Below are 11,524 nucleotides of genomic sequence, written 5' to 3'. Positions count from 1 at the left end.
CACAGATGTATGTCAATATGTGGTTGTCACAAGGGGATATGGAGGAAGGTGACCTCCAAGATGATGACTCGGATTTGATCAGCGTCATGCTGCTGACCCGGTGTGAACAAGCTATAACACATAAGCCCTGTAGGATATTCTGCAGCATTAGAAATTAAGAGAGAGGAGATGATATAGCCCACTTTGAATATCAGATAATAATCTCTGTTGAGTTCCTGTGGTCGTGTTTATAATAGCTCTGACAGTGGTTGTTAAAGGGCAACTTTAACAGCATTGAAACGTTGTTGTGTTGTAATATTTGCTGGTGGAGATGGGGGGCAAGCTCTCAACTCATAGAACACACTGGGTGTGTTGTATGGCAGATTGTTATGTCCTCCTCACAACAGAACAGGCGGGAATCTTCCGGTCTGAAAATGTAAGCCAATGTGGAAGTGTCTTACACCTGCTTTCTATCTAATGGCCAGGTCGCTACCATATCTACCACAGCGATAAGGATAGAGGTGGAGCAACGCATTTCCCCTGCTCCACCCTTTTCTCCAAATATGGCCGCCTGGTGGCTCAGACTACATACAGTAGCTGCAAAGTTGTGGGTTTGATTCTGGGTCAGGGTTGTGTTTCATGTATTCCCTCCTCCCTACCTTAGTGAAGGTTTAGAGAGATATGTGGGACATTAGGGCATTTAGAGTAAGGCTTGATGTATACGTTGCATGCTGGTGTCGCATGCTGAAAACAGCCGTTCTACAAGTTCGCAGTGCGTTTTATTATTATTTATTTATTAAACTATGCACTTTTATGTGGAAGGGGTGTACAACATGCCATTTGTTATTCCAGTTTGTTCAAAAGTAATTGATACCTGCTTTAAGAGTTTTTTTTAATCATAACTGCCGTTAACAGTAGTTTTAACTTTATTTTTATTTCATTATTATGAAATTGTATATTGTTGTTCTGTTGTATTATTGTGTTAGCACAGTATTTGTGGAACATTTTGCTGCTTGTACCTGTATGAGTGAGTGACAAATAAACCCATCTTGATTCTTGATTCTCAGGGATATACCATATTGCTTTATAGCATTTAATATCTCACAGTGAAAACTTCCCTCCTGCTGTCCCCACTGTCATTTGTTTAGATACGACTACTTCCCAGGAAGTGTCCGTTCATTATCAGTCATTATAAGAATAAATGGATTCATTCAAATGTTGTCTCTGGCAATACTGATAAGCGATAACATATTGTGCCAATTATAAATTGTGTTGCAAGATTGATTACTTCGGCTTAGATAACAGCATAGCCCTTGGGAAGCAGAGCCATTGTTAGCATAGTCTGAACACTTGCAATTGCCAAATCTCAGGCAGTAGCTTTAAAGCTGCAATCTGGAACTTATTTTAACCAATCTATATGGTAGAGTATGTTATTGTTAATACAATATAACTAGTACTACTGCAGTGGTTTACTTGAAGGTGGTCGACCTACTCTTTCATATAACCTGGTGTTGGCTAGGACACTGCTGGTTCACTAGCAGCCCTGCCTGACACTTATAAGCCCAATATCTCCCTGTCCAAGGGCGGATTCCCCCTTGTTGAGCAATTGAGGGTAAAGTCAGAAAGCACCAGCTCTGACCTCATCTAAAATGTAGCACAGTCCCCCAGCGCAGTATTTCCCGTTGACTCGATTATCCATCTTCCCTCTTTCACTCCATCCTCTCTTTTCTGTCTCTTTCTATATGGTGGCAAGTCAAGCAGAGGTGTAAAATACACACAGAGAAAAAGTGCTATACAAATAATTAATGACTACCATCACCCCCACCCCTCTTTTTGCCCTTCTCCAGGTGGTGAGCTTTGCCAGCCTGAAGTACGATCGCTCCTACAACTGGATGGTGCTCTGCGTGCTGTGGTGCTCCATCATCCAGTCCATCCTCCTGCCGATGTTCCTGTGGGCGTGCGACCGCTACCGGGCGGATGTCCGCATGGTGTGGGAGAAATGCGTGGCCATCATGTCCAACGACGACATAGATGAGGGTAAAGTCCAGCTGAAAGCTTTGTCGCACAACATTTTCGCTGACCAAATATAACAGATTTTCACGATGCTAATTTAAAAATCTGTTATTTGTGGCGAGTGACAACTTTGTGCAGCGAAGTATAGGGTTAAGCCTCTGATGAATGTTTTCCTGCAGTGTCCCCTCTCTGCCCCCTCCTACTCCTCCTGTCCAACCTTGCATGGAACTGTGGCTCGTGATTCCTATTCCCTAAGACAGTTCAATTGGTGGATTATTGGGTATGGCTATCTCCTTAATTGAGAGAAGTGAGAGCGAGAGAGGGAGTGGAGAATGTCCTGCCTTCTTCGAGGACATGAGGATTTACAGCTCCATTAAGTATCTGTTAGCAAAGAACGGTATAGTCTTTGTGATAGTAAGTCTTCCCGGCATGAATTTATATTGTGGTATTATGTTCAATGATTCCAAACTTACCCTACAACATATACCCAAAACAATATAATTTGGTGTACTACTGTAGAAGGTTGAACAAACATAAATCTCAAAGTGCACAAAAACAACACTTCATGTAGACAGGTGGAGCAAGTTGCAGGCTACGCTTCTGAATCACAGATTAGAGCTCGGCTCTCTGAGCTTCTTGCCTTGGGAGGGGGAGAGTTGCTCATGTTGTGGGAGGTGACCTACAAGTATTCACTGGACTGTCTTAGGCTACTGGAATTACATGGAGTTTAATTGTCTAGTTGAAGCATTCTCTTGGTAAGATACGGTACTCTTCATTATTCCCTTGGGGGCAATTGGGGAAATTGTTACCTCTCTGTCCAGGGATTGGCTGTACAGAGGAGAATGAAGCTAGCAGCAGCTAGAGTTAGGCAAAAACTGTATGATATTCAAGGATTCAAGGCTGTGGTCCAAGGCCTAGTTTTTAGACTGATGTTTAGGATGGAAATCAGAACATATCGCTTTTTCGAACAGTTGTATTGTTTACATTATGTTGTTAGTGCAGTTTTGGGTTTTGGATGAAGTGGTCAAATGTTATCATGTGACCTATAATGTGACCTTTTTCTTCAGGAGATGAAACTGAAGTAAGAAGTGTCTGTTAATAATAAATCATAATAAGTCATACATTAGAATATACTGTATTTAAACCCTATTCTGTTCTAGTGGTGTGCACCTTTCCAAATGCTTTGCTGTACAATGCTGATATAATAAAAACAAAAAAGGGGGAAATAAGAAACTGCTTTGGATGATATCACTGGAAAAAGGACACTTTCTAGCAAGCCTTTTTCTACTTTCTTTTCTTTTATCTTTTTAAAAATCTTTATTTTCTTTAAACTTTTTTCCCCCACTTCAGTGCGTTCAAACTGGGACATCTTTCTCTAGAATGGCATGGATGGCGAGGGTGCTAAAATAAATGAGGAAGACTTGTTAGAACCCAAGGTGGACAATTTAACTTAAGCTGGAAAGCACTTTCTAGTTATCATGATGGTCATATTTCCCTCTAGTCACAAGGGGACATAACCTATAGTTCAGGGTTTTCAGGTCATATAACATGAAAATATACTGTATATTATAGTCCCAAGATTTAGCTCTTTAATCAAAGAAGTGAGGGGGGGAAAAAAACATTTCCAAGGGGTCCAGAATGAAACTAACATTTACTCAAAGAATCACAGACACTTCAACATAGTTTGGTCCAACAATTAGGTCACATGATAATCATTAGGGGTGTTATGGACTGGAATAATTTGGACTAGTAGACAACTGGCATTTGCCATCACACCAATTGTTGATTAATTCATGTAAATCAATGGATATTGTATTTTAACTGCTATTCTTTTTCTCTAATGCCACTGTTTAAACTCAACCCCAGATCCTGTCCCTCCCGTTTGTTTTAACATGCCAAACCTGTTGACCCCATCCCTCTGAACGCTTGCTCCCTGCTACTGTACCTGCTCCTTGTTTAGCCGGCAGCATATAAAACAGCATAGGGCAGCTGACATTCTGTGTGATAATTAACACTGCCAGTTCTCTGTTTCTTTCCAGAGGGCTTTCCATGTATAACCCAGCACAGTTGTATGTATCAGGGTTGTTTATTTATTTTTATTTCCAAAGACACCAACTTGCATGCCAAGCTGCCTGTGCAATTGCCACTGTCATGCTCCATTCCTTTATGGCAAACAACTATGTTTTTTTTCCGGCATTTTACACCCACCTCCAATTGACTTCTTATATGAAAGCAATTGTTTTGGAAAGTAAATATGACCAGTGAGTGTATTTGTAATAATAATTAACCTTTACATTACTTTATATGATTTAATACTTATTGTCAGGGTTTCGTAAATCAGAACCATCTATTTTGGCAATTTTTCCAATCTGAATATCCAGATTCCTAGTGACAACCCCCTTTTTTAATTCCTAAAGTCTCACCAAAAATTACTGATTGGGCCCATTAATGTAAAAAGAAATATCAAACAGAGAACAATCAATTGATCTACTCTTATCTACTCGTCTGTCTGTCTGTCTTGTCTTGTGTTATTTTGAGTCCGTTGCTCTCTAATCCTGACGCGTATGCTTTTCTGCACTTTGCAGAAAACAGCCAAGACGGAGGAATTCATGCCGACTTAATATATGACAGACCATATGACTATAGCTCGCCGCCTGAAATCATGACGGTAGACCGTATTGCCAAGTACGAATTCTCAACCTTAGAAAGGGGGGTTCCGCAAGGTTATCCATTGAGGGAACTACAGGAAGATAGAATGCAGTATTTGCAGGTATATTTCTATTGATTTCTTTCATTTTTTTCATGGTCGATTGATCTATTAATATTTTTTGTCCAGTGACACTACATTGCTAATGTGCATGATGAAAAGGGCCTCTGTGGACCTGTTACAGTAATATCTGGTCTTGCTTGATATTTTCAAGAATCATTTGACGTTTTGTGATGTTTTGACGTGAGTCTAAAATATACTCTGGCTGACTAATGTTTGGCAAATATGACCATCAGTAGATCTACCAACATATTAAATGTGCTTTATTCATTCAACCAGCATTTACTTGCCATGGACGATCAACATTATTGGCAACCTATTTATTCAAAGAGGGTAAGAGATTAGTAACTGACGTACCTTCTACTTTCAGGGACCCTTCGACTTTTCACGGAAAGCGACACAAAAGTCTGCTCATGTTCTGAACTAAAGCATTGGGTCCATTGGATCCAGTCAGTTGCAGAGCTGTGAAATGCTTCTCTTTAGCTTGCATTGACCCAACAGCTTGTTTCCAACATGCAATCTTCTAGGGTGATTCCTAAAGCCTCTTTGTTAATTTGAAAGTACTACAAACACTGCAAACTATTCCTCAAAACACAGCAGTGAATGGCATGTTTTATAAAGACTCGCTGCCATCTCTTTGCACTTAAGAGAAACTACTATCACTTACTTGGACTTGCCCTGGAAGACTGGATGTGGAGATGTGACTTCAGGGTTAAGCCACACATCACTTGACTTATACTCGTCCCCTGAAAAACATCTTACCACTGTGTCATCTTTGTCACAGACCCAAACCCAAATTGGGTTTCAGTTTCCCTGCAGTTTGAATACTTTTACTTTGACTAGAATAATGTGCAATACAATAGCCTACAGTTACAGAAGGTATTGCATATATAGTGTATACATATATTTCTGTGTATTGATATAGGTCTAGATATTATTGAATTATAATATCTTATTCTAAGGATAGGTTTATGTAGGTTGTCTTTGTTAAAGACTACAGGATATTAAACGAAACCAATTATTTTAATTGATTAAAAGCAAGATAAGCTTCCAGTCATGCAACACTGCAATTGCTGTGATGTTTGTCAGCAGGAACAATCCAACCTCTGTGTAGGATCCCAACCCATGTGACCTTTTAAGAAGCCTTGAAACAGAGATGTATACAGTAGCAGTCACAGTATCGTGTGAGGCCATCACTTCATTCACCATGCCTCGTCAACCATGCAAATCACCATAATACTATTATTGTAATATGTGTGTACATCTTCATTGCATAGTTGTAACAGTAAAACAAATGTGACTTTTTTTATTTTTGGTAATAGGATGGCTGTCTGAACTATGATCCAATTACATTTGCCACCAATGCATGGTGTTAAAATCCTCAGACTGTGAATCAACAAATCACTTACAGTAAACATGAAGTAACGCCTCCATTTAAGAATTGCTGTGGCACTTCTCAAGTGGCTTGATTGCAGAATAATGAAGCCTCATATCAGTTGAGTTATTGTTACTGCTTCTCTACCATCTTCCTGCCCGCATCTGAAATCATTCTAATGCTTTTGCTGCCCTCTGCTGTTCAGCCCTTGCACTCACCTTGCTACTGTATCGTCTGCTGTCCTTTTTGTTTGTTTGTTGTATTCACCGAAAGCCACCACAGGGAGGCAGTCTGATATTAGTCTTGTGCTTCTTGACTCCACCTTGACAAATTCTACATTTCTTATATAGTGCTCAGAACAATGTGGAATGTGAGTATATCAATTTGGGGATTATAGACATATAGCCAATTAGATTTACCAATTAGATTGATGATATAATATTTTATAGAGAATAAGCAAATGGGACAACAACAAAAAAGAAAAACCTAACCCTAACCCTAACCCTAACCCAACCAAACAAAATCAGCTGTGTGATCATTAAAAAACAGCACTCAACAACTTGGTTATCAGACTTAATTCTGCTACATGTAGGATTTAAAAAAATATGTATATATAATTTTATTGGTCCATTACAATTCGACCACTGCTAACATTGTAGCCCCATGTTACATGCTTTGCCTTAGGAGCAACGCATGTTTCTGCTTACTGCATATGTAGATAACTTAGGTAACTTAACACACTGCTAGAGGAAGAGGCCTTCAGTGGAAACCTGAAATCTCAGGAAAGATTACACAAATGATTGCACAAAGTGAGTCATTGGGGCTATAGCTTGTTGATGTGAAATATTACATTTTCCGGCTAAACTTACATGCTATCACTGATGATTTGGCAGCAACATAACAATGAAGGAATCCTACACGTAGTAACCTGATTATTCATTTGAATTAGATGTTAGATATTGCGGTGCCACATTGCAGACAAACTTTTTTCATTGGTGTAGTAGAATTAGTGCATGAATGTCAATATAAAAATATAAATAAAGTAGCCTAACCCATAGACTGAAGGTGTTGGTTCTGTGTGTTGCGAGCAGGTGCCCCCTACAAGAAGATACTCCCACGACGAAACCGACATGTGGACCAGCGACCAGATCCCCTCCTACCTTCACCGCTGGGGCTCTACAGAGGACATGATGCCGACGGCCCACTACAGCTCCAGCTTTCCGCGCCACGAGAGACGGAGGAACAGCCTGGTCTCCTACCACGAGGAGAGCCAGCTGCACCACCATCACCACCACCACCAGCATCGCAAGCGTCGGCGCTCCGAGGATAGTGTACACCACTCCCGCCACCTGCCCCGTGTGGTCTGTGGTGGCTACGACGAAGAGCTGCGATGCTTCAGCCGTGACGAGGTGATAAACTTTATAGACGAAACGCCACTGCCCAGCCCCAGGAAAAGCCCGCGCCGTGCCTCCGCCATCTCTCTCATCCCCAATGTTTACGAACAGCACAACGTGCTCCTGCCACACTTCCTGCTCACAGACTTTGAGTGTGAGCCACAGGCGCTCCGTCGCCTCTCGGAGCACAAGAGGAGCGGAAGCCGAGGCAGTTCTCCCAACAGTTCGCCCAGACCGGACAGGCCACGCACCGGGGAGCAGAGTCCCGGGGATTGTGGCTCTAATGGCTGCCGGGAGGGGAAACAGAAAGGTGAGCCGGCTTCCCCTGGGCAAAGCCAGACTGGAGGGTACTCGATTCACAGGCCCAACTCCAGGACAGGCCTTGGAGTCAAGGTTGGGGCTGTGGCAGACTGGGGCCACCAAAAGCACCTGAACAAGGCAGAGAGCAAAGGAAGCACAAATAGTTTTGTGAGCACACCTTCGCCGTCATCTTCGGGATACATAACATTTCAATCAGATTCTGTAGGCTCCACCTCTTAAAACAAAAGTTATTACCTATTCATATAGCTGTTATTATTGAAGTTATTATCATTACAATTACCACTGGAATATTAGTGTTTGTGGTAATATGAGATACTGGATTATTTGGCCTTTTTAACTTTGCCATTAATTTATTTTAGTATATACCACTCGAAAGGGACCAACCTTCCTATAACATACAATATCAAAGGCCTTGGAAGATTTTGCATTTATTGAAGCGGCCTGACATTTATTAAGTAAGTAGCCTAAGGTTGGCAAAATAATCATGCAGGATCCTGGGATTCCATCACCAACTATCCAGCAAGAACATTTATTTCCAGCACCAACACAAATAACTGATTTGTTTTTTCAACTGAATGAACATTCCCACACCTTCTTTTTGCCGTTTGATGTTATTCCCTATCAAATGTTATCAAAGATTTTGAAGGGAAGGTTGGTAAATGTGTGGCGGGGCGGGGGGTAGGGGGGAGGTGTGACACCAATTCAGAGATTCATATTGTAAGAGGTGTTTTTCTCCAATGGGTGCGTGTTTTGTTGTATGAACACTTTTTTTAAAAGAGCAATCTACAGGTATAGAAGGCTAACACTGCCCTTGTTCCTCTTTGGGATATTTCTATGTTTCATTTTATTTTATTTTTTACAAAAGGACAATGGCCATTTAACTTTTTTTTGTGGCAGACAGTAAGAAATGTGAGGGAGACAGCATAGGGGCAGTAGCACAGAAGCACATTGATGGAATTTAATGCACGTGACACAAGTGGGTTCAGAGACAGGAGTCTTAAACACTGGACATGGATTAAAGAAGAAGAAGAAGAATTTGTACTTTGATCACAATATTTCATATGAAATAGAACGTGTATTAATCAATATTAATCACAACACCTGAAATATTTAGGAACACAAAACGTTTGTACACATCTTGTGTACAAACAGGAGGGTATAGCTGAACACAAATTCCCCAATGCCTAAAACATTATATTAGCTTTATGACAAATTCCGATTCCACATGAAGAGCTTTAAACTCTGCTGAGCAAAGTCAGTGTTATTATTATTATTTAAATGTTTTAGTTTTGGTGTCCTCTTTTTGCTTAACAACACTTTGATTTGACGTTTGTTTTTTTGGTTTGTCATACATTAACCGCATGAACCCTAGCATTCTGTCTTAATAGGTGGACAGTCTGAGAAAATAGGGTAACATTCACAGAAAATAGCAGATCTACAAGCTCACAACACGGTCTGTTGTGAGCTTGTGATGAATTTATTTTCTACAAAGACAGTTTTTGGTGTAGAGGGAAAAGGAGGGGCCAAGTATAGAGTAGACCCCAGGGGGATCCCCGTCAACAGAGTATAGGGTTTAAGTGGTTAAGTTACAGTGGCAGCAGCTGTGCCCACGATCATCTTGCATCACCCTGTATTACTGTACACTTTAGGGCTGCACAATAATAGCCAAAATGATATTCCAGTTTTTATCACTAGATATTGTGATCACAATTATTAAACACTGTCTTGCAGTTTTTGCAAGACAAGTTATTTTATTAACAGAAAACAGACAAAGAACAACCACACAAAACAACAGGCAAGCATTCTGTTTGAAATTAGAACAGACAATATTGCCAGTATGTCAGAATTCAATAATGAAAGTTTATCTGCAGTCGTGCAGTCCTGTCAACATCAGCTCTGCTAAGTTGAACAGACACCAAGGAATTTTGTTTTATTGGAAATACAGTGATGGGTATAGTTTTACATTTCAATGAGCTTTATTATGTAGCATCAAAAGCCCCTGTACAATGAGTCCCTTTCAGTTAAGGACACTTAAAAAAATGTTATATATTTTTATACATTTCCTCATACATCCTGAAGACATGTAACAGTCTTGCGCAACTTTGTTTGGTTTTAGAGTAATTGTGTTTTGTGTTAATTAATCCAATGACTGACACCATCCAGGGGACGACGAAAAGTTGTGTTGATTAAAACCTTCAGGAATGATGTTGATAAAAAATAAGTATGACTCAAAGCCTCATGAAGGGATATTGTTGGGGGGAAATATAGTTTACTATTTTATATAGATTAGTCAGTGCACAGGAATTCATGTTGAAACAAAATGGTACCTATCTCTAAATGTCTAGTGGTCATTACAGAAATATTCTGAGGGAAACAATTACAGCTATAACTTATACTGTGGTGAATTATTAGTGAAATATCCCTTTATGCCTTCCAGTCTCCCCACCCTCATCAAACACTGCCAATGGACAGCAATCAAAGAAAGAAGTTAACTTGGAAGACAGAAAATGCTGATGTGGATCAAGGCTTACCAGTCTTCCTCACGTTTTCTAATTTTTCTTTTTTATCAACAAACCGCATGTGACAATTTGATAACCGTGACATGCATATTACTTTTCCATACACAAATAAAAAAATACTGGCCATTAGTTGGCCCCTGTCAGAGAGGTAACATTTTATCATGAATGTATTTGCACAAGTTAAGTGTGAGTTTGCAAAGAAATTATTTATTGAGAGTGATGATATATGACATGAAAAGTATCAAGTTAACCGTTTGATAGCCTTATGTTGAGGAAAAAAAGATTTGCTATTATTATCCCAGTTTATGAAGTTTCTCGCATTTGGCGTATATACTTCTGAACATATCCTTTTGCCATGCATTAAAAGTCTACTTTCTGTTTAGGTTCTCATGTAGGCTACTGTATGGTGCACCTCTGCTCACACTTGCTGCAACCTATTCAGTTGGGTGGGTAGGCCTAATGTAGGCATATACACATATACACCTAGGTAGCTACACCTTTCTTTAAGACAAATTTACATTCCCTGAATTTTGCCAAGTTATAGAGCTTTGAGTTCTGACTTCTGCTTAATATCAGAATCTAATTTTGTAACATATTCAAACATGTATGACTGTCCAAATGATGAACAATGTTAAATGTTAGCTTTTCTTTTTTCTTTTGTTTTTCAGATGATGGATTTGTTAAAAGTATGAACAAGTTACTTATTTAAAATTAAATTCACCTGGGAAGACATTTCATTTGTTTGGAGTTTCTGAAATCATCAGTGAGCTCAGCTGACATTGAACTAGCCTTGGATGAAGACTGCATAGATTATTTTATGGATTCCGACATTTGTGTAGAGTAGACTTATCTGTCTGTACAAAATATAAAGAGACGAGATTAAAACACTTATTTTAAACAACGGAACACAGACACTATTTGGAATTTGTACGTTTATGAAGATCTACGGACCTGTGATCCACAGAATCTCTCTGTAGGCCTACATCTTCTTGTCTCAAATCTCGTTTAGGCCTACGTGACCAACACGGACATCCGGGTTGGTTCCTCAGAATTCCACTATTACTCACCTGTAAAACAATGGTAAAAAACCCTGGTTGCAGTAGCCTGATAAGATAACTGGATGCTGGAGACAGAAGGATGATGTTGAGACCGAATG

General features: G+C 39.9%; 1 protein-coding gene across 1 annotated transcript in view; it reads left to right on the top strand.

The window, feature by feature from the left end:
- gpr153 (G protein-coupled receptor 153) overlaps positions 1–10,984 on the top strand; it is a 48,119-nt gene extending 37,135 nt beyond the window's left edge. Inside the window, exons 4-6 of the mRNA XM_080445314.1 lie at positions 1,827–2,016; positions 4,578–4,762; positions 7,226–10,984. Coding sequence (XP_080301440.1) covers positions 1,827–2,016; positions 4,578–4,762; positions 7,226–8,068 — 1,218 coding nt within the window. The 3' untranslated portion in view covers positions 8,069–10,984. The remainder of the gene's footprint in view (positions 1–1,826; positions 2,017–4,577; positions 4,763–7,225) is intronic.
- Positions 10,985–11,524: the final 540 nt, after the last annotated feature.

The sequence above is a fragment of the Gymnoscopelus braueri genome (genome assembly GCF_963280865.1).
Source record: "Gymnoscopelus braueri genome assembly, chromosome: 12".
NCBI classification, from domain to species: Eukaryota; Metazoa; Chordata; class Actinopteri; order Myctophiformes; family Myctophidae; genus Gymnoscopelus; species Gymnoscopelus braueri.
This window is presented reverse-complemented; position numbering and strand designations above follow the sequence as displayed.